The sequence below is a fragment of the Gasterosteus aculeatus genome, chromosome 18 (assembly GCF_964276395.1).
Source record: "Gasterosteus aculeatus chromosome 18, fGasAcu3.hap1.1, whole genome shotgun sequence".
Classification (NCBI taxonomy): Eukaryota; Metazoa; Chordata; class Actinopteri; order Perciformes; family Gasterosteidae; genus Gasterosteus; species Gasterosteus aculeatus.
Window position 1 is genome coordinate 3,132,079 of NC_135706.1, and position 24,261 is coordinate 3,156,339.

The 24,261-nt window shown below is 41.3% G+C and overlaps 1 protein-coding gene across 2 annotated transcripts; it reads left to right on the forward strand.

Annotated features, from left to right (window-relative positions):
• Positions 1 to 15,153: 15,153 nt before the first annotated feature.
• On the forward strand, positions 15,154 to 20,599 carry vgll2a (vestigial-like family member 2a). Of its 2 annotated transcripts, none has more exons than XM_040161433.2 (4): positions 15,154 to 15,393; positions 16,657 to 16,897; positions 18,196 to 18,687; positions 19,896 to 20,599. In XM_040161433.2, exons 1-4 carry the CDS (start codon positions 15,316 to 15,318, stop codon positions 19,937 to 19,939), a joined length of 855 nt encoding a protein of 284 aa, XP_040017367.2. In that variant the 5' UTR covers positions 15,154 to 15,315; the 3' UTR covers positions 19,940 to 20,599. The 2 variants fall into 2 exon arrangements, with proteins under 2 accessions (XP_040017367.2, XP_040017366.2); XM_040161432.2 differs by having other exon boundaries at positions 20,105 to 20,599.
• Positions 20,600 to 24,261: the final 3,662 nt, after the last annotated feature.

The window sequence follows — 24,261 nt, forward strand, 5'->3', positions numbered from 1 at the left end:
ATGAATGAGGATGTAGGCAAAGCATTAAAAGTCAGATAAAAGCACAAATTGTAAAAGAATGGCAGAAAGAGGAAAACAACCAAGGAGACATTACTGGCCCTTAAACAGTACAATGCCAAGTCAGGAGTCTAATCTATATCTATCTGTTTGTTCCATTCCACTATCGGCCCTGCATGGCCCCTTTGTGTCATTTATGTTTCCTCTCCTGTTAAGCACTTAACGTTTTTTATTACACTTTGAGAAGTGCAAGATTTTTCTTACTTACTAACTAGTTGGGGATTTCGATTAGAGCAAAACTAATTGACAGAGAACTAAACTATTCACGTCATCGATTATTATTATTGTTTTAATTTTATCAAGCAAAACATGTGAGTTTCTCAAATGTTGCATGTCATGGTAGACAGAATACATACGAGTAACCACTGATTTCTCCTGGTTTCACTGTAAACCTTCACATGACCTCAGCCTCACTATCTGTCTCTCTCACACACACAAATGTACACAGAAACACAGAAACACACACACACACTCACACACACACATAAATACCCCCAAACCACTTCCCTTTCCCTCCCGCGCTCCTCTGCTGCTTCACTAGGGTTAAAACCCTGCTTCTGCCTTAGTGCTTGTGTCCCTTTCTGGCTCTAGCGCAGTCTCTTGAGCGCACACACACACAGACACACACAAACATGCCCGCATGGAGGGCCAGATTTCAGGAACATTTCTAACTCGGCTACATGAGATGAGGGCAGCCACATGCACATGACTCGTGATTCATGAGGACGCGCATAGAGCTGTCACACTGGAGGCAGGTGTCTCTCTCTCTCTCTCCCTCTCTCCCCGTCTGTCACACACACACACACACACACACACACACACACACACAGACACACACACACACACACACACACACACACACACACAATAGAGAAAAGCGGAGTCTGACCTCATCTCTAAACGCTGCAAGATGGTGGTTGGATGACTGGCAGAAGAGTCACAGGATCTCAGCTTTACACATACACACACACACACACACACACACACACACAATAGAGAAAAGCGGAGTCTGACCTCATCTCTAAACGCTGCAAGATGGTGGTTGGATGACTGGCAGAAGAGTCACAGGATCTCAGCTTTACACACACACACACACACACACACACACACACACACACACACACACACACAGACGCACACACGCTGACATAGAAGGTCTTTTCTAAACAGTGAGTTGAAACCTGATGCAGCTGGCGAAGCTACGATATCATATTAAAAGTTATGGCCCTCCTGTTGAATGATGGCTCCTCTGCTGCACCATTCGCTCCCTGGCAGCGCGGCACCTTTAAAAAGAGCTTTCAGATACACAAAAGTCAAAAAGATTCAATCAATTAATAATAATAATAATAGCAGAACCCCCCCAAACAGTAAAGACTTGACCAACAATACAAACGTTACATTTGTTCTAAATCAAGCTGTTAGCATCAATGGCTAACAAAGCGTATCCAACGTAACTAAAGAAATTGTAATATCAAAAGCAAAGATAGAAAAATAATTTGTTGTTGTGCTTTGATTTTGCAAGCAGCGAGTATCGTGTCTCTGTGTTTAGCTATGGGCTTATGTGGTTAAGGAGATTATTTATAAAGTGTTGGTCTTGATGAGCTGACTTATACAAACAAACAAGGCTGTTGGTAATAATAGAAGCAGCAGTGAAGATCTTCTAAGCCAAGTGACCAGTAGTTTCCTGAATGCAAATCACCTTCATGTCTCATGTCAATTTTAATTCAGTTATTATGTTTAAATGCCTTTTTGTGTTTTACAAAACATCCCTATAAATGCTGTCTGTTTGAAGTTCCTTTGTAAATAAATGTTCTAAACCTCAATGAAATCCTAATTGTTTTTTGTTGTTGACTCAATTAAACCTTTAAACAGAGCTCAAATAAACATACTTATCTAATTTTAAATTTACAAAATAATCAAACGCATCTTAATTTTCACAACTTAATCTACTTAATTTAGTGTTAGGTAAATTAACTAAACACAACTTAAAGTAAATACATCTAAACTAACTTAAATTAATTTCGGTATACTTAATTACACACAGGAAGTAGCACCATATGGGACTGGAGTTAACTCTCTTTTATGCTGCACTGCACGACGTTTGTATTTTGTATGTCGAGGTTATATGTAATTAAAATAAGACACATTCTCAAAATGATTTTTCGACGATTTTGACAGGAAATTATACACATTTTTTTTAGCTTTGGAATTTCATGCACGTTAAGTGCACAAGTTATGTGTGGTAATTTTGAGACATGAATGCAAATACGAGGGGAATATTTCCTCAGCGTTGTCGCATCTCTCCACACAATCAAACGGATCTGGAACAAGTGAGCGTGGAATATTCAGCGTCTCATATTCTCGTGCAGAAATTAAATGTGACAAGCCGTGAATTCCTCCTGTTCGACGCAACTTCAGATTCCTAGTTTGCAGACCAGGCTGTGGACTTTTTATGGAGACACCCACAGAGGATTTGTGTCAGGAATCTGTGTCACGCAGGACACAATCCGATGAATGCGGCACAGTTTTAACTGCTGCTAAGGTTTCTGTCCATCCCAGTCTCCACGCATGTCTGCATTCTGTTACTCCTACTGCTGTTAAATCCATGTGAAGCTATTAGTCTCTCAGTTATATAGTCTCTGTAAGTGCACTCAACAAGCCTCATAATATACATACACATATAAACAATTAAACTAAACCTAAACGGCCCCTAAATGTCTGTCGCCTCATCTTGATCAGAAGTTATTATTTGTTTAAGTACTATTCCTGACTGATCCCTGCGAGTCATGGATTATCAACATTGTCCTCTAGAATATTGTTCTCACCTTCTATTCTTCTTCCCACTCACTGTAAACCCTCCTCAACTAATTTTGTTGTGTTCCGATTCAAAGTCTGTTGGAAACTTTAGTTTAGCAAATTTAGAAAATAAAATGTGTGTAATACTGTACAAAAGGCAAGACTGCTGAAAGGAAAGCAGAATTTGTGAAGCAATTATTATGTAGGATTTATGGAATAAATATCGAGGAAAGTTCGATACGATGTTGAAGACTACAATCGAGCAACAAATCCCGCTGATTTTGCATATTTTGAAATAGCTTCTAAAGTTTAATGAAAATAATTTGTTCGTCTTTCATTTTTCACGTTCACGGGTGTCTCTTGATGTTCATGAATCTGATTGAAAAGGTCATTTGCTTCATTTTTTGTTGTTGACATTTTACTTAAATTGCTGCGTGATACAAACCAGGTGATCAGCATCATGACAGGAGAAGCTCGCAGCTCTAAGCAGGGAGATTCTCAAGATTCCCTGCAGCATAGCAGCCGTGCTTCGCAGTGTTTCTGCAGCTTGTTAAAAGGGGATGCCGGGCATGGTTGCGTCTGTGTATATTTTCATTTAGTCTGAATACTTGGCACACTATGGCGGTAAACGGAGAGGCAAGGTGGGCATAGATGGCATACTTACTTTGCACTTGTTCGTGATGAGAGAAAACATTCATTAACAGATCTAATTTACATAGCTGCGCAGTGATGGGCGCGTGGCTCTGCAGAGGGGCTGATTAACACCAACAAACACGCACACACAGACGCACACACACACACACACACGCGCACTAGTTTTAAACAATAAATTGGCAGAATTTAATACTGATTTCAAGTACCTGCCCTTTAAGACTTTGTGGAAGTTTGTATTTATATATAAATAGCTTGTGCTGTAATATATTACAGTACTGTACGTGCAGTGTACACGTTCATATCTGCATCAGGTGGCATTTCATGTTTAGTAACTTTAGTGTGATGCTTCACGTGATCCTATTTTTCCTCTATGTACTAAACATTGTCATGCACATGCTCTGCATCCATTCGTATCCGCGGTGTAACTTGCGTGTGCCTTTATTTTCGTGTGTTTGTGCGAGGTATGTGTGTATGTTTGTCCTCTGAGCACCTCTTTTCCAAGTATGGTCACTATGAGGCAGAGCTGTCGCTTAGGGGCCTTTGGTGGAAATTAATGAGCGACAGCCAAGGGCAAAAAAGAGGAGACAGCTGGGCCTGTCAGCACCCAGAACAGGAGCAGCGAGCACCCGGGGCCCCGGTGTGGAGGCGAGGGAGTGGAGTGAGAGGACAGAGGACCCTCGGCATGTAGAGAAGGGGTAACGCATTCATGGCCTGTATTCATCCCAGGGGGGAATTTTGAAAATGTTATTCTTCAAGAGAAATACATCTAAAAATACAATATGAAGGGAGAATGATGCAACTGTATAGTATTGATGTAAACACAATTATTTTGTGTACCCTTGAATGAAAAATTGCAGAAAACATTAGGGTCAGTCGCCTCAAAATACTTATTATATATATATATATATATAACATTAAAAAATATTAGCCCCACTACTACTAATGGAGATAACAGAGACAATATTGTTTTATTGTGTTGGCGGCAGAACTGTCCATCTATAAAAGCATGTCTTAAAGTATCAAAATAGCTGCAGTATGAAATTGATTGAACATGAATCAACTGATTAGTTCCGGCTGGTCTCATGAACTGTTTGTAGCTTTTTGTAGCTGAGTGTGGTGAGTCGGGGGATTTGGTACAAAAACACCGGACTCATCATGAAGGTCCTTGGTTGTGACACATGTGACACATATGAAACCTAAATAAATAAAATGAATAAACACGTTTATTAATGTATTGCAAAGCACCACTTTCATGTGCACTTATCTCGATTACACCTCTCACCATCAAGCTGCTGACCCTTAATCAGTCACTGTCTCTGTCAATAGTCCTATTTCTATTCAGACCATTTATATTCAATAGTTATCTTATTATTCATCAGGATATTAACCAAAGATTGTTTGTAATCTAAATTGGCGTTTAGCTGTGCGCAATCATCTAAAACAAAGGGCGATTGATAAATATTTTCATAGCCGTGTGTCAGGTTTGGTGATACATTAAAGCTGCTAGGGCGCAATAAGTGTTTTTAAAGTTTTGTTTAATGTCAACTGCACTGAGTTGTAAAGACCTAAGGGGTGGGGTGAGGAGCAAATGTGAACACTTAATGTAAAAAGTGAGTAGCCTGAAGAAAGATGGAAGAAAGGATTTAAATAGAGAGAAAAATACTTAAGCTGTTATCCGCACCGTGCGCCTGTGTTTGTGTTGATGCTAATGGCTTTACATTGAGTAGGTGTATAATTAGACACTGGACCGTTTGGAGTGGGGACCAGAGCAAAGACACCCAGGATTTACCTGCAGGTCACAAGTCTAAGAACCAGGAAGGAATTAATGCCTTTTAAAATCAAAATGCCACTTGAACGCCCCTATGATGCATTGTGCAGGCAGAAAAAAACAATTCTTATGGTTAACAAAAACAACTCTCTGATTGACTCAAGTGCATTAACTTATTTCCTAAATTTCTCCAAGGATAAGATTCTGACTAACAGAGAGAAAATTGATGTTCCCTTCCTCGTCTAAGATCCTTGAGAAATCAATTATGTGACTTTCTACAAAACAATGCTTTGTTTGAGGATTTCGAGCGCATCGTAGCACAGAAACAGCACTGGGGAAAATTACGAATGATCTTCTTGCATCGGACCAAGGACTCTCTTTTTCTTGTCTTGCTGGACCTCAGTGCCGCATTTGACACTATTGATCATGATCCTGTTGCAGAGACTAGAACATTTGATTGGTATTAAAGGAACTGCACTCAGCTGGTTTAAATCCTATTTATCGGATCAATCCCAGTTTGTGCTTGTAAACTGTGAATCCTCGATAACCACCAATATTGGTCAGGGAGTCCCACAAGGTTCTGTGCTTGGACCGATTTTATTTACCCTATATATGCTTTCTTTGGGCGACGTTATCAGAAAACACTGCATAAACTTCCGTTGTTATGCAGACGACACTCAACTGTATCTGTTGATCAGCCAGAGACCGACCAGCTTCAAGAATGTCTTGGAGACATCAAAACTTGGATGACCGGAAACTTCTTGATGCTAAACTCAGAAAGTTGGTTATACTGAAGTCAGCTGTCACGTGATACAGTTTCTATGGATGGAATTGCTCCAGTAACACCGTCAAGAGTTCTCTTCGACCAGGATATTTACTTTAACTCTCATATAAAGAAGACTTCAAGGACTGCCTTTCTTTAATCTACGTTGTTGTTGTTATCTGTCCATCCCTCTGACGTTCTCCCTAAGGTTTCTTCCCTTTCTTCCCCATGGAAGGGTTTTTCCTGTGGCGATGTGAGGGTTTCAGGACAGAGGATGTTGCATATGTACATACTGTAAAGCCCTCTGAGGCAAATTTGGAATTTGCGATTTTGGGCAATACAAAAAAAAATGCATTGAATTGAAATTGCGCTTAAGCGGTTCTAGTTCTAGAATGAAGACCCCCTTTATCCACACGTAATTTAGATATGCTTCAGCTGGTCTCCCAGAATTATCCAATCAGCGGAGATTGGCTGCACCCAGGTGTATGCGGCCAACAGAGTCGACGCTGTGGCTCTAAACCAATCATATAGTTGCCGTCAAACCTTTTTTGAGGGGTTCTCTCTGTGTTGCTGTCAGGGGTCATTTCAGTGTGAAACCGGATGCAACCCTCCTCCACCCGATGCACCGCCAGCAGCTATCAGGGATTGTTCACTTGTCCTTGGTTTTCATCAACTGTCTTCTTCACCACCACCACCAGTGTCTGGACTACAGGGGGGGATTCTGTCAAGCAGAACTCGGCATCACAGCCCCTTGATTATCCCGGTTTAGGATGGCGTCCAATCGCCAAAGATTCTGCACATTTCAATGTTATACATGTTGTGGCAAACCAGGAGGAGGGGCCGAGCCAAGACGGTGGATCAGGTTGGGGGAGGTGATAGAGGGGGTGTATTACTGTTCCTGAAATCTCGCCTCCACATCCCCCGGTCTGCCACAATGTGTAACGCATTTCACATCCAGCAATGAGACCATTCAACCTAAGATCTACAGTTATTTGAAAGACACACACACACCACAAACTTCACCCACAGTTCTCACTCTATAATGGTTCATACTTGACACACCTGTAAAATGGTGTTCATACATAGTTTAAATGCAAGAAATTGTGCCCATGCAAAATATGAAAAAAGCTGGAGAAAGAGGAAAAGATTGATAGGTTGATGTTTGGTGAAAGAAGGAGCCAGAATGGTATTTTCAATGTGCACATGATTGGTTTCTACAAATAATTAACACCCACATTGCTTGACAATGGATTTGTAACAATCTCACAAAAGCAAATAGACCCTGAACCTCCAAGGTTTTCTTTTCATCATAGAAGTTTTTCTTTCAAAACTACATGATGAATACACATTTTTCATATTCAGACACACTTTCAAAACATTGCCCTTTCTGTACCCAGTGTGTTAATCTAAATTAATTTAAAATGAACTGCTTTTAAATTGAGTAAAGGTGAAAAAAAGTTACCTTTTCATTTTGACCAGCCTAAAATTAAAAAATAGAAATATAGAAATTGTTTTTTTTTTATTAAATGAAGCGTATTTGACTAAATGATGTTTGAATATCTGGGCACTTGATTAAATTGATTGTTCTTTGTTATCTTTGTATTCAGATTTTCTTTGAAATGAAGTGAAATCCCATTTTCAGACACATGAGTAAAAGAGAGACGCAGGAGGACTGCAGTGAGTTCTGAGACGCTCTGGTCATTTGTTGAAAGGAGATGTGCACGATGTCCTTCCTGCTCTCCTTCCTCTGGTTCTTCTTGGCCCATGTTTTAGTTTTGACATGTTCTTGTTTAAGTTCTTGTTTGTGGTTGCCCTCGATCTTGTTCTTGTCATCTTGCTCGTGTGCTAGATCTTTTTCTTCTTATTGCTCCTATTTTTCTAATGTTCAAGTTGTTCTTTTCTCTTGCTCACATTCTCTGTCTGTCTTGAATAGGTTTTAGGTTGTGAAGGGTTTAGTAAAAGTTGCTTCTAGTTGCGTCAAGAATAGTTTCGATGTGGATCAAGATGTTTTAAAGTTTTTTTAGAATGCTAATTTGAACACATATATAAACAATGTATGGATGGCATCTTTAGTATTTTTTTTATAAAAAATAGAGTAGCACGTGTAGTTGTATATGTATAAGTATAGAGAAACAACACAGTAATCTGTAATGTACTCATGTTGGTTGTTATATACCAATAAATCCTGTGAGTTGGATGTCAGGCGTGTCTAAAGAGCTGACAGGTTGGATGAATGGAGTAGTGTAAGGAAGAAGTAGGAAGTCACTCACACACACACACACACACACACACACGCACACACACGCACACACAGCTGAGAGAAGTTAGCTGTGGAGTTAAAGACTCGTTTCACTGGGGAGACTCCAGCTGTCCCACCACTGCGCCACAGTTGTGTTTCAGAGTTTTTTGTGTGTTGTACGTTTAGTATTGTATGTTTCAGGCTTTCTTATGGCAGTGGCTCACAAACTGTTGAATGCTTAAGATGTGCTTACATTTAGAGTTTTTTTTAATATAATTTGAATAGCTATATCCATCCAACAAGTGTTTCTGATTTTACCACTGTGGGCTGAAAGGGATTTACAGCCGTCAGTCTTAACCGCATACGATGGACTGCTTACTGTAGTGAGTGTTTTAAAATAATGTGAATATACACAAAAACATAACAATTTGTCCAACGAAAGTGCTGGTTAAGTTTATATAAAAATCATTCATCAATGGCATAAAATGTTTAAGCACCATGATTTGCAAACCAAAATGGAAGGAAGGGGAGGAGTGAGGGTCAGAGGAGGAGAAGGAGGTAGAGCTCGATTAATTTGAGGATATGAAGAATAAAAAATGATATTTTCATCATCTGCAGCATTGGTCTTGTGTGGTGTCTAACGTATTCATTTGTGTTTATTTGCACATTTCTGTGTGTATTGTTTTGCATAAAGTGTGAGCAGACATTGTGCTTAGTGGTGCAAATGTTTTGATGAATTAGTGTTTCATTTTGCAAAGGGTCTGAGGTGTTTTGGTAATTGGGTTTGTGGGTGTGCTAATTGTGTGTACCATTTAAATAAAACATACAAAACCATCAATATTGTGCGTAAGCAATTGAGGAAAAACATTTTTTTCTCTGCGTTTTTGTCCACAATGTGTACTAAGATTACTTTTTAAATCTCTACACATAGATGTAGAGTCACTTTTCCACTATATTGAGAAACAGTGTCAGAATGGGCTACAGAGGTCATTAATACTTAGCCCAATGGAATTATATGACTTAGACCACACTGCCAACGTGCTGGTGTGTGTGTGTGTGTGTGTGTGTGTGTGAATGGCTCAACCTTGTCATTGGCCTTGACAACGCATCAACTATGTTTTTATCTGCAGAGGGAGTCTTTTATTAAGTGCTTATGTGGATTTCTTCTGAGAACAAAGGTGGAAAAACTGCGTTTACATAAAGACTTTCACACATGTGGAATATACGTAGGCTCTAAAACTATGACCAGCAGATTTAAAAACATCTGCAAGAACTACTCTCGTACTCACACTTTCATCTTGCAAAGTTAGAATCATCGAGTCTTAATGCTATGATGATATACACCTGTATACAAATGCAACAGCTCTGCCATGAATTTTCTTTACATTTACATTAAAAGAAATGCGATAATTCTACTTTATATTTATTTATAGATTGATTGTAATATTTATTTACACCCTATTAGAGATTTGACAGATGATGAGTTGAAAGTTTAATCACAATTGAATTCAACTTCCTCTAATGTTTTTTCCACAAATTGAAAAATGAGTCTTGCTGTTTCTCCCTTTGTGATATTTGGAGAGCCTGTGATTATTGTAATAGGGTGAGCATTTTATATTATTATAATGTATTTTATTTTTTATTTTTCTGCTAATATTACTTCTCTCCCTTTTTACGTGTATTGCTTGTAGATAGCGGTAGATGTCCATAGTATATTAAGACGAATTGCATTTTAAATGGATCACATTTTTGCATCTTTCTTAGTATGTGCATGCATGCGTGTGCTTTATTGTTTATACTGGATGAAATACAAGCTGTCAAGTGGACACCATTTAGCAGTAAATCTTTGCCAACACTGTCCATGCATTTGCACACAAACAGGGATTTAGAAACATCGAATTGCACAACGGATGATGAGACATGCTCTCAAATACACACACACACACACACACACACACACACACACACACACACACACACACACACACACACACACAGAGCACTGTCCTTGGTGGGACATTGGAAGACTAGTGAGAAATAGAGGGTCATGTTCAGGTCTTCCTCATCATTTGGCCAAACAAAACCTGCACACTCCTCCATCAAGAGGGGAAAAGGCAAATGGAGAAGGATGAATGGGCTCCAACAGGATGCACTTTAACAATTACACACATCTGCTCAGCCCTTCCAATGTGTATGCCTATACTATATAGTATGGCTATTAAGACTTAATATATGATTAACACTTAGCTGAACCCTTATCTGAATGTATTCATCATGTTCTAGTAAAGTCATTATTACCTAACACAGTATATGAAAACATGCAGCATGCACTGAATTCAGCAGTGTTTTGTGTTTATGTTTGTCATTGCTGTTCTCCCTCATTCTGACAGAACCCGTCAGTGTGAAAACAATAAGGTGTCTTATCAAAGAGAAAGTTTTCAAAAGGAATTCTGGGAGGCTGACGCCTTCCTTCATCAAGTACCCGGCAATGAAAATGCTGCTTTCTTCACAAACTGCAAGTGTAAGATACGCAATCCCCCCAAAAAGTGTAAATAGATGCCATAAAAGATGTTAGAACACAGCCCGATAGCGCCGTACATTATCAGTCAGATAATGTGTCACGTTTAACCATTTAGCCGCCAGCCTGCGCCTGTGCACACTGACAAACACAGGGGATGATTTTAAAAGCTGACTGACAATCAAGGAATGTGCCAGAAATTAATATTGAGTTGAGTGTTTTTATACAGTTTTCAAGAAAAATCATGTTGCGTGGATATTGAGAAAAAACCCAAATGTTTTGCCCCCAACTCAAACTTTACATTTCCGAATCCATCCACCATTCACCTCTGGTTTGTGGAGAGTGTTATGGCCTCACAGGGATGTCGGAATGTTTCCAGTTGTTTAGTGTTGTTGGAATAACTCTTTGTTGCACAGAAAGGGGGTCAAACTCACCCAGGAATCTTTGGTCTTTTCAATTTTGAAATTTCAAAGCTAGAGTCAAATTAACGGGAGCTGTTCCTCTCCAGTGTTGACAAAAGTGAAAGCGTACTCTTTTCTTTGGGTAGACATAACAAAAGGATCAGCCAAAAGAATGTGGTTTTGAACGCATTGCAATGTGACCACTGTGTGTGTGAGTTTTTGCACATTTGTTAAGCGTAAGTCAGTTTTCCACTCAGGCCTGAGCAGCTAATACTGTGTCGAAGAGCACTCGGAATCCTCTTTGCGGTTGTAAAACGGATGTAAGTCACAGAATTAATTGGCTTTCATCAAACGGTTGCATGTACCACACAGAAGCCAAAGAATGAAATCCTTTTTCTAAACACGTTGCATTGGAACCACGTAGAGCTACGATGAGCAACTGTCTCATTTCCCTCGTAGTTATCGGTTAAATGTAGTTTTTATCATCAGTTAAATATCATTTTTAATAAAGTCTACACTTCTACTGTAAGAAAATGATATCACTGAACAACGTAGATAGAGAAGCAACTATTCAACTTGTGAACTCGAGGGCCGTGGATCAATTCTCTCAAAATTGCAATTGGAGGAGGACTCGATATACCTGTATAAGCATAAGAATTCATTGGTTTTTAACCCTCTGGTGCCGTGACGAAACAATTTACCCGAATCAGGGAAGCACTATTAGCTGGGTGAATAGACCACAACACAAAAGCAACTGAATTGTTTCACTTTTTCAGCTCTTTAATTTGTTTTGCATTTCAGCTGTAACCATAGACAACTAATTGTGCAATCCTAGTATTTTACATCGGGTTTGATTCAGCCAATTGTATTCATGGGCGCAAATGACCATTTGATAATATATCATAACAATAACCTTTTTGGTTTGTTGCAAGAAAATATTAATTCAACAAGCATTGAAACGGGATTATTGCAGTAAGCGTCTCTGAAATCCATCAACCCTGCATGGCAGCAGAGAGGAGATGTGAAACATTCACACTCGCTGATCCGACAGGAGGCGGTTTGAGGTCCACAGTGCAAACAGATCGATGGTTGAATAGTGCCGCGGAGATGAGCTGCACTGCCCTTCAATGGCGGATATTTAGGGTTTTTATAGCGTCTCTGTGCCACTTGCGGCGGGGAACAGGTGTGCTGGTCGTTGGAGGGGTCAGCCAAGTGGACCGCCAAGTGCCACGACGACACCAATGGCTACAGCAGATTGTTCACACGTTATATCAATGTGCAAGTGCACTCGCGGTGATGTTCATCGATAACGCGTGGCGACTGCTCTGTTACAGACATTTGTCACACGGGCCAAAGTTATTGCTCATTATTGTGATGTTCCTGCAAAGTTGCAAAATGTTTTCCGAACATTCTTGTCATTTAAAAAAAAAAACGATAGAAATGATGAAAATGTTTTGTAATGTTTTGTTCACAATATCTGCGTATAATGACTGTTTTTTGGTTGGGTTTGGCCTTCAAGGCTCTTCAAGTTACGTTTGTAGAAACACATGGTTTAATCTTACAGCTATGTTTGGGGGTTTAAGCAGAAGAGCACGCTAGTGTAGACTTTATAATGTGTTTGATACCGATTAGTGTTAGAATTACAGTGTGTGTGTTATTGGATGTTAGTTATTACAGATCAATAACTGCAATATGAATTAAACACAATGTCTATGTAATTTAGTTACTGTACACCTGACATCCAGCCGACATGTACAGCTAAAGCCTGGGGGAAGGATGCTTCAAGCTCCTTGGATGGATTTCTTCCATATTTTCTCCCAGATGCAGGTTTTTCCCGTCAGGCCGTTTGTGAGCAAAGGATGTAGGACAAATATTTTGATTTTGGATTATATAATGCGGGTCAAACATAATGGTTATGGTGTTGTGAAATGTTGAGGTTATGATTAGATCGCATTAGCTAGAGGGGATGATGAGAATGCACATGTCATGTTTACACAGAGCCACCACAGGTCACTGAATGCATTGTAATATTAAGTGAATAAGGATTGGTGAGGATCAGATTCGGCCAGCAGATGAAGCCAGAAGAGGCGGACAGAAGCCTCCTGAGAACCATTATTGATGCTCATGATAGACTCGTCCAGGGGATTCTCTGCTTCACCAAATATTATGCTGTTCATATAGTATTTCACTCTGTAATTGCATTGCTTGGTTACTTCAATTTCTTCGGGGACAAACCGCACTGTATTTGAAGAACTCCAAAAAGTCCACATTTCCAAAGTTCATTAAAACACGTATTAAATGAAAAATTTGCAATCTAATGCAGTAAACGTGCCATAATTCTGCCAGAGATGTGATAACGTGGAAGTATAAAGTAGGACAAAACGGACATACATTCTGTCCACCACTGCCTGTACTGTGGCTTGATAATCATTGTTGAGTAAGCTGCCGGTGACCTCCGACCGCAAGTAATAGCACCAAACTGGGAGCAAACTATTTGACCTTTGACCTCCAGAATTTGGGAGGCCACTGAGGGATTGTGGGACTCGATGGCATAACATTCCTCTCATTGGTCGGCTGGATTTGTTTACTCATTTCAATTAGTAACGAGTGCCAGTTGTTAGATTCTGAACTGTGCTGTCAAAGGGGAGAAAAACGATGCATTCTCTAGATGTCAATACTACCCTTACTGTAGTACTATTGCAATGATGCACTCGCACTTGTACTCGAGGAAAGTATCCGAGTTCCTCCTGTGCCACTGCTCTGTTCATGTCACAGCAGTGGGTTGATTTGTGATTATGGAAAAGATTGATCACAATAAAAAGCAATACAGGCCCGGGGAGCAATTAGGGGTTAGGCGTCTTGCTCAGGGACACTTCGACATGGGGCAGCCGGGGGCTCAAACCCCCAACCGCGCAGTTCCCAGCTCATCCTCTCTACCGCTGCGCCACGTCCACCCAATACGTTCAGAGCTTAAAGAAAAAGTGTGTAGCAGACAGAAGAAGTAGAGTATTATTTTTTCCGGTTTGATAACCTGAAAGGAATTACGTTAGTTGAGAATTAGACGTTCATATCTAAGGGGTCGGTCCTCCAACGGAGCAGGCGGCCAGCAAACCATGCACTATAGCTCTAGAGCTTCAGGGCTTTTCACGTTTTTTCGTTTCGGCTGCAATAGCTCTCCTTCACGGGGAAATATCAGTTTGGTCATCCTGACCTCTGTTATTCGAGAGGGGACCTCTTTGGAACAGGGTGGTGGTGTTGATGAACAGCAGCAACGGACTACTTGTCACCATTTATGAACAGCCTCCCTTTATTTTACTGCCCATCGTGGATCCAGTAACATTTTACAACTTTTAAAATAATGTTCCAAAAAAAGAGGAAACACCTGTAGCTCCGAGGAGCTCTGATGTATCTCCTGCCAAGAGCATATTTGTCCGTCACCTGTATCTAAGTATCTAATGACCTTGAAAATGAATAAGATATCAAATGAATCCAGAATTGAAAGCAGGTATTTATCGTTTGTTATATTTGATAAAGTTAAAGGCAAATACACACAGTTTAGTGTGTCAAACGACTGGGAATATTGGACCTCTGAGATTGTCATGAATATGCAGTAGATTACACGTGACCTCTTCAGTGAGTCAATTAAGAAATCAATTTATCCATCGACATTGGTTTTGTCCGGAAACACAATAATTTATACAGAAACACAAAGGCAGCCGAATTCAGGTGGAATTGGCCAAAGTAAAAAAGAAATGCTACATTACGAAACACTTTGTAAGCCACCGACCTTTCTGAGCCAAACGGCTTTATGGATGCTGCGCGTTCGTGCCGCGTAATTAAGAGCCCATTAAGGCAGAGGTGGAGCTCTGACCCCTGATTGGCGGGAGGGAGCCGACAGGGTGGGGGTGTGGAGAGTGGAGGATGGAAAGGGGGGGGGGGGGGGGGTGTCCCCCCTCTGTGCGCCCCCCCGCAGTCGAGTGCGTAAAGAGCGCAGAGCAGCACAGCAGAGAGACCCTCTCCAGCGCACAGACCCCCGTCGCCGGGATTACCGTTTCCTCTCCTGCTGAACACGACGCGCTCTCTCAATGAAGCTTGCTTCTTCGACGTGATTTCTTCGCCATGAGCTGCCTGGATGTGATGTACAAAGTGTTTGGTCCTCAGCCCTATTTCACCTCCTACAGCCCTTATCACCACCAGGTATGGATCATGTCAAGTTTTAGAATAGCTCTTATCTCCGCGCTGTTATAATGGAAAGAAAACTCTAACTTCAGTCATTTCATTTCAAGCAATTCTGTGCCAGACGGGATACTGTTGCCGTGCAGGGATTAGCGTTGGAAACAATGTATGATTTATAAAACGTAAACACACTGGGTGTCTCCAAAAAAAAAAAAAATAGATCCAGCGCGCAAAGCTTAATAATTAAAGCGAATCTAAAACTTTCCACTTCCTTTTGCGAGTCTTCTACGGCGGTTTAAAGGAGAAAGTATAGACAAAAATGATGTATTTATTTTTTACTTTTAAGAAAATAAAGAAACAAACGCTGTTGATCTGTTTTCAAGTCGACACTAACGGTTCCGTGCGTCATATTGTTCCCTGACAAGTTTTAGAAGAGTTGCGCAGAGGTTTAACAATATAACTTATACAATAAATGGACAACAGGCGTCTTTAAACCTTATTCCCATCGATGCGTAACGATGTTGCATGATTTGAAAACGTCATTTAGAATTAAACCCAATGATTGATCTGGTTTGTCCGTTGATTCACAGCATTAGTCGCCACATAAACTGTTCACGTAATTATTTCCCCTCACGTGACATTTCAGCAGACCTCGTCCATAAAGACTGAGAACAGTTCGAGGAAGGCAGATTTTGTGAATCCTTTCTAAAACAGTTAAAGGGCTTTTCCCACTCGCTTAAAATCTCTCAGTCAACATCCAGGCATTTTTCACATAGTGCCAAAACTTACCTTGTCTGTCACCCGAACTGAGTCAGGATCAGTTTCAGGTTTAGCACGATTTTCATGACCCCTCATTTTGTATGATCATATCCTTTTTAAACTTTTTTTTATTTTATTCCATCTTACTGAAACATAAACGTAAAAGGGAGTAAAACATTTGGAGAGAGTTTTCCAGTCACTGTGAGCAGAAGCAATGAGGTGAGAAGTCGGAAAGAGATTGTACTCTACATGATATCGAATATGTGAACCGCAGTTAAAACAGTGATATAGTGGTAAATTAAAAGATGGGAGCACTGTTCATTTTGAAATAATAACCTGTTTTGTGGCAACAAATCCATTCCTCATCTTTTGTGTTGATATAAAAAGATTTCCACGAGATTTAGAGGTCAAACCATAAAAAGCCCGGCAGCAAATCTATCCAAAATGATAGTGTGACAATAGGACACCCGAAGAAACTCACTTTCATGACACACACACATATATGCATCTGCATGTCCTTCTCAGAAACTGGCCTTGTATTCCAAAATGCAAGACCCCCAGGACAGCGTGAGCCGGCTCGGCCCCTCGGGCCCCCCGGCCATCAAAGAGGAGGACAAGGAGCTGCCCCCCGGAGCAGAGTACCTGAGCTCCCGCTGCGTCCTCTTCACTTACTTCCAGGGAGACATCAGCGCCGTAGTGGACGAGCACTTCAGCCGAGCCCTGAGCCACACAACCGTGTACTCGAGCAGCCACAAGGCCGGGAGAGGTGCGTGTCTCTGGGTGTGTGTGTGTGTCTGTGGGTGTGTGTGCGTGTCTGTTTTTTGACCATCACCGGGACATTCAGTTTCACCAAATCACTTAAAATGCTTTTCATGGTTTTTGAGAAATTCTAGTGTGTTTGCGGTATGAATTTGTCATTGTGTGTTTTATTATTTTTTTTCACATTTGATATTGTGGGACTGAGGCTGAAGCCAATATTGTCTCCCAGGTTTCAGTAGCTTTAAATGCGTCTTGTAGGTTTCCACCAGGTAACATCTGACTCAACATTTACTTGTAAAGATAGAGTTTCCAGTATTGATCTGAATGACAATGTGAGGAGCTGCAGTGATGTTGGTGTTGCACTCCAGAGTTGAAGCTGTTGATTTTAATCTTGCTCTGTTCTTCTGTGTGTTTTAATATTAACTCAAAGCAGTTTTACATTATTCGTGTAAATTAAAACTCCCCCAAACCAGAATTCTGTATAAAACCATTTAGATTTGTTTTAAAATGTAATCAAAATTGGATTGAGTTAAAGTTGAGGGTTACCCATAAAGAAGTGGTTAATTAAATTCTATTTTCATAGTGTTAGATTATGTATCGGCTGGAAACTATATTCTATCTATAAGTATAACAGCTGCCATAGCTTTTGTTTATTATCCCGGCTGTTACTGAGCCGGCAGTTGTCTTGTGCTCTGAATTCATGTTAAAGTCAAATAGGAAGTTAAATCAGTGAGATGGTGGAAACAACTCATATAGCAAATATACTACCATCATTTGGACGGCTGCATGTGCTAAGTTACATGTGATATGGATTTTAACAATTTTAATCAACAACCGTATTTTAAAAAAAAGTATTTTCAGGGAATTTGTTGGTATTTTTATATTGCTTTAAGTGTCAGTGTTTCTATCACAAATAATAACATTATATTACAAAATAACAACCTCAAAGTTGTGGTAACTATTTCTGGGGGTGTAGCAAGTAGTTTATTTTACCACCCATAAATAAATTCATTATTTATTGTACGTATTCTTTCCACCAACATACCCAAGATAATTCATTTAAAATGATACGACAAAAAGAGAAAAGCAGAAAATTAGGGGTCACTCACATTGTTGCCTTGAAAATGAGGAATCAACTATTATAATCTTCTTTTTTCATCCGTTATCACCGGAAGTCACATCAAGAGGAAGAGTTACTAAATGTTGTCGGTGCTCTTCATAAAAAACAGCAAGTCGACTGAAGCTTCAGCCTCAGTGAACGTGCTTCCTTCATAACGTTCCCCGTGTGGCCTCCCGTCCTCGTAGATGGACCATTCCCAATGAGCCAGAGAAGTTTCCCTCCGTCCTTCTGGAACAGCTCCCATCAGCCGCCCGTCTCCTCCGCATTGGGCGGCGCTCTGTCGGCTGCGCACGCGGAGCTTCCGTTCCCCGGAGACCCGTACTCCTCCGCCTCCTTGCACAGCCACCTCCACCAGCCGAGCCCCGACTCCTGGCACCCGTCCCACCACCACCACCACCACCACCACCATCCGTACTCCCTAGGGGGCTCGATAGGCGGCCAGGGCTCGGCCTATCCGCGCCCGGGGGTCCACGAGATGTACGGCACAGCGTTCGACCCCCGTTACAGCTCCCTGCTGGTGCCGTCGGTGAGGCCTCATCACCGCCTGGCGTCCGGCAGCTCGGTCCCGGGGCCCAGCAGCTCGCCCTGTGACCTGGGAGGGAAGGGGGAGTCGGGGACGGGAGCGGCCTGGAGTGGCGCCTTCACCGGAACCGAGATTGGACTCAACATGGACACAGGTACTTTCGTTGCTTGAAGATGAACTGCGTAGAAAAAATGGAAAGAAGTATTATCCTCCCATTAAAATCCCTCTTCTCTGCAATAGACGACAATGAACATATCTTTTGAGGTCATATGCCTCTTCTTTTGGATAAATATTGGAAAAATGATCCGAATCCTTATTTGTCTGAAGCGCTTTTAGCTGGGCTCAGTCAGCGCTGTCTACTAGGCCACGTTGTGTCAACGTGGAATTGTCTGTCTGTCAATCTTGAATTGACGGACAATAACAACAAGATATGCAGCATTTTATTGGAGCTTAGAAAGTCAAGCGACAGAACAGGAATGTATTCTTGTTCATGTTAATGGTCACCTGAACGTATCCATTGGCAACTGGTGGAGTGCGTTCAAAGGAGCCGAGGCGTCAGTAACTGTCAGCATTACAAAATTACATCAAAAGTAAACCTGACCTGCTCTCCCTGATCGAAGCCTCGCGCTCACATGACCGCATTTGTGCAGCAGAGCACAAGTTCCCTCCTCGCAACTTTCTTTGCCACTAGTTCTTTTTTTGGGATATGTAAACTTAAAGCCCAAAATTTAAAAAAAACGCCAGTGACATTGAAGTGTAACCAAACGTTTGTACATATGTACAATTCTCAGGCGAACCGCACAATGTGGTGGAAACATTGGAATTATTGAAGCTCGTTACATCTGCAACACATGTGAAACGCCGCCACTGAAAGCGGCCCAAAGCTTTACAAACGCTTGCGCTAAAGTCAAGCTGACACCTGTCATCATTGATAACAGCCAGATTTGGCTGCAAATTCAACGTTCCAAATGTCCCGCTTGTTTTGGGCCAAAACCTGTCTGTTAAACGCTCAGCATTCAGCAGGAAAAGGCATTGTTCCTGCAGCTTTTCAATGGAAGCAGCAATAAGCAACTTGAAAGCATATTTTTTAAGATTTAAATGAAGATCCCCACGTGCCCTCAGATCGACTTACCGCGAGTGGTTTGAACCAACAAACTGACGCTCAATCAGCACTTTAACACCAGCTGTAAACTTCCTTTCCTCTGTTGCCGTCCTGCTTTCATCCCCTCTCTGCCTCGGGGCAGCTCCTCCCGCTTTCATCGACGGGAATATTTGCGCTTCTCGTTCTAATCTCCCCTCTCTTGCCTTTTCTTTCCTTCCACTGCCTTTTTTCTTTTCCTCCTTTCTGTCCTCCTCTCTCAGGTCTGCAGGGACAAGACAAGAGCAAGGACTTGTATTGGTTTTAGAGACTGCTGAGACTCTACCCCGACCCCCTCCCTCCCCCCCTACACTTCACCCACTTCAGCTTTAGCCTCTTTCCTCCACTCCTGTTGTCGCTGCGCTGAGGTTACGGGACGACTGACAGACAAACTGACAGTTTTGTGGCGTAACTGCTTCTGGTCTACTTGCAGCTCGGTGTCACGGAGGTCTGTGCAGCGGCAGCGCAGCCCTGCTGAGCTGATCGCCCACCGGGTGGATGCAAAAAGACACGAGCGCGGAGACAAAAGTGGAGAGACAGAGAATCTGCTCTTGACGGATGTGGAGAAAGACAAGACTCTTTGTGCAGGGACAACATTCCTTTAATGGAAAAAAAGAAAAAAAAAGAAAAGGTCTGGGGACAGACGGACAGAAACATGTGTTGTCAACCTCCCAAAGGCAAGCGCTTGAAGACTTGGCAGGACTTGTCTCGCCGGGACAACTGGGCAACAGACACTGGGAGTGTTGTGGCTGGAGGAAAAGGCCGCGCTGGTGTCGAGGAGGCCGCACAGCAGGGATTTGGGGGACTGCGAGAGCAGGAGGCCAAAAGCTTTGGTTTACACGGAGTCCGTTGGTTCAATGTCGACCGAAAAGCTCAGCATTCTGTGGCACTGTAAAAGTTAAATTAAACAGTTTTGACCGATGACAAACGTTATTTAAGTAATGATTTCACAAAGTGTTTGAAACAACAGCTGCAAACAACCACGGCTGTGTCCAAATGACGGACGGTGTGCAAACTCTGGGCACGTTTTAAGCACATAGAAGGAAATAATTCCGCATGCATACACCATTGTGAGCAGGTGACATCAGACTATTGTCCTGTAATGCAACGTGCAAACGTTCACAGACTACTAATTGATTTGTACCATAGAGCACACAGATAATCTTACTGATTTGAATTAGATCAAACACAACGTTTGCTGCTTCGCTCTGTTTTAAGTTCACCCTCTTTTTTTGACATTTTATACAATAAACTATCAATGAATCCGTTGGATAACAACAGATTAATGCATAGGTACGATTCTGGATATGACATCACTTTTGCCCTTATTTAAATATTGTTTAAACTGTATATACGCTCTCTGCCGAATGGGGACACCTGCTTGTCGTATCACAGGAGGGATGAGACCAGTTGTACCTCAACATTTCTTTCTTTCAAAGACACTGTCAGGTGTAAACTGTAAAGATATTTTTATGTGGTGGGATTTTTGTTTAAGCTCACTTTTGAAAAACCTTGCAAGCAGCCGTGTCTGAGGCTGCCGTGGCTGAGCCCATCTACCTGCCGCAGACCGGATGAGGGATTTTTATGGAGAACCGTTCTCACTGGAGCAGCCGCCATTAGACGTGAAACATCACGCTGACTGTGTCAACAAAGAAATGCAAACCTCTCACTGGCGGCGTCTGAGGGAGAAGGGAGGCGTTCCCCCGACGAATGAGGAGAACGACGGCTATTTGAAGCCGCTTGACTCTTTCCCTCTCTGCTCCCGTGCAGCTGTCAACGACAACTGCTCTTTGACTCAGTGAACACACGCACACACACACACACACACACACAGCCGAGCACACACCGTGATTTTTGAGTTCTTTGTGAGGGCCAATGAAGCTAGAATGAAACCAAAAAGAACAAATAGATTGTGTGGCTCTAGTTGTGGGGACCGCTCCCTGTTGCTAAGCAAATTTGGTTCTTTTTTAAATGTTTTTCTGTTAATAAAAGGGTTTCAGTTTTAGTGAGCTCAAAGCAACTCATCATCGACTCGTTTGGACGGGAGGTTTTTATTTCTCCTGTTTGAAACTTATTTCTAATGTCAAAGCGTTCACATAATTTGCCTTTGATATGATTTAAAATCCAAACTGTTTTGACCAAAACTGATTAAATAGACTAAGCAAGTATCCTGTTAGTAACATTAACCTCCAAAAGGCTGAAATTCAAATTCAAAAATTCAAAATTCAATTTAGCCACCCACAAACCACATACATTGTGAATTTATTTGTTTAAAATATTCCTGCATAGTGCTTCAAACACGAGCAAGTATTTTGTCATAAGTGTTAAAGCAATGACATACTAAGCGTGTTCATTACGCAAAATGGCAAATAAACAAGAGCTGCTGGCTGGCTTTGTTTAAAGAAATAAATGTGTCCTCCGCCAGCTCTGAACAGGTTTTTAAATTCCAGATTACGGCGATCCGGCTGCTGTTATAACGAGAGCCGATGTATGAAAGTGACTTAAGTTTGCAGAGCTCACAGCAGCTGATCTGACATTTCTACTTGTGTAACTGCACTTTACTAAGAGCTGGATCTGGGACTTTCATAACACAACACTTACCCAGCTGCTTATAATCGTACACGAAAAATTAAGAACGCTTGTTTCTTTTGGCAAGATGTGATTGTAGAATTGGTTCTTAAGATCTTTCCAGGGAACAACACGGAGCTCTCGTTCTGCTTCAAACGCTTAAAAGCATAGTTCTTTGATTGAACGGCGAGGCATGCTATGACATTTACTTTGACCTACACTGAAACATAACGTAAAAGGGGACCGACATCCTTACTATTGATCACTCCGATTTTTATTTGTATGCATAGGTTTGTACCTTTTTATGATATCTAACAACTCGTTTTAAACAACAAATCATCATGTCTGCGGTCATTCGGCAGGATAGGGGATTCAAGGCCGAATTGGAGCACGATATCAATCGGTGCACGGAACAATGTTCTCTGCACCCTGCAGCCAGTTGAGTCTCTCCTCCAGCGATCTTGTCAAGCGTCACAGAGAATTCTTGCTTTACATTTTGGATAACGTGTCCTTTCTTCTTCTGCCATCTATCTACTTTATTAAAATTCAATTCAGATTAAAGTATGGATGATGAGTCGCTTTGGGAGACGGTGACGCACGGAGCAGAGACTCCACGTCACTGCTCCATGTCCCATGTCAAAGTGTCCCCGAGCGAGACACCTGACCCTTAATTGCTCCCTGAACAAGATGTATGACCGTGGGTTAAAAACGCAATGTAAGTTGGATAAAGACGTCAGCTAAATGACATGTAATGAAAATAATATGATTATAACAACAATTATTATTATCAAACTGACAGATGTACTAACATATACTTACGCATCATACCACAATGCGATTGTAATTAACCTCAAGTTATTTTCATACCTGGAAAAACCCACTTTGGCCTCTTTCCTTTGGAGGCTCCTTGAAGAAGAAAAACAGCAAGAGACACACTGGACGGTTGAGCGGAGGGGAACAAAAATAAGCAGACAGGTAAGAAGTCACGTCACAGCGGCAGATTGACCAAGTTTGAGCTGCAAAAAAGTGCTTGAATAATTGAATGTTACATTCAACCACTGACTTCTAGTTGGTGCCGTTTTATCCGACATGAGTGCATTAAGTAGCGTTGCTTTGATTGGTTGCCCATTATTTTGGAGGTTGTTTATTTGCATCCTGGAAATTCCAACACAACAAATCACAAATTGCTCTTTAGAGAAGACTAGAGTTTCACATTGTGACAATATTGCAGCATTTTACATCATCACAACTAGTGAAAATGCACAAGTTGAAAAGTTGTTTGCCAAATACCTCACAAAATAAACCTGTATTCACCAGATGACATTCGATCAGTTGCATGTTATGACACTTTGGCTTTAAGTGATTGGTAATTTACGCGAAAATATTTAGAGTTTTGAATTGTATTGAATTCATGCCATTTGTTAGTTGTGGATTGATTACATGCAGATATTGATACAACTCTGTCCCTATTAAATCCCTATTAAATGACACTAAATTGTTACATTATGATTTCCCAGACCGTTGCTTCTTGAAAACTTCTCTAACTGGACCTCTTTATATTCTAGTTATATTCGTCATATGTCACTACGCGCTAGTTGTAAAGCTTTTGCCTGAATGCAACTTTGAATTCCTGTACTGAAATGTACGTGAAACAAAATTAGTGTAAAATACCGTTGTGATGTAGGCGCATAATCTCCTAAATGAAGTGAGTGGTGTTTGGATTTTGATATTGAGCATCCTTCTGAGATTATGACAGCAGCGCAGCACAAAGCCAAGAAATATAAATAATCTAATAAAAAACGTTTTACCCGAAGCATGTTTTTTCACTAGGATCAAGGGCAAGAGACCCTTTTCCCAGCAGACCATTCTGTTTGTCATAAGAGGAAAAGCGCTCACAGTAAACCACCTGCTTTGCATTTAGTTGAGCCACAACCAGGATGGAGGTATATGGTAACAGGCGGTCGAGGCTTAACACTTCATACACTTGATTCCACCGAGCATCTCGTTATCCAATGAGTGTCG

Coding starts and splice junctions, on each gene's coding strand:
- vgll2a (XM_040161432.2), top strand. CDS start 15,316: ATGAGCTGCCTGGATGTGATGTACAAAGTGTTTGGTCCTCAGCCCTAT. Junction 16,898..18,195: donor CAGCCACAAGGCCGGGAGAG/GTGCGTGTCTCT, acceptor CCGTCCTCGTAG/ATGGACCATTCCCAATGAGC. Junction 18,688..20,104: donor TGGACTCAACATGGACACAG/GTACTTTCGTTG, acceptor GTCTACTTGCAG/CTCGGTGTCACGGAGGTCTG.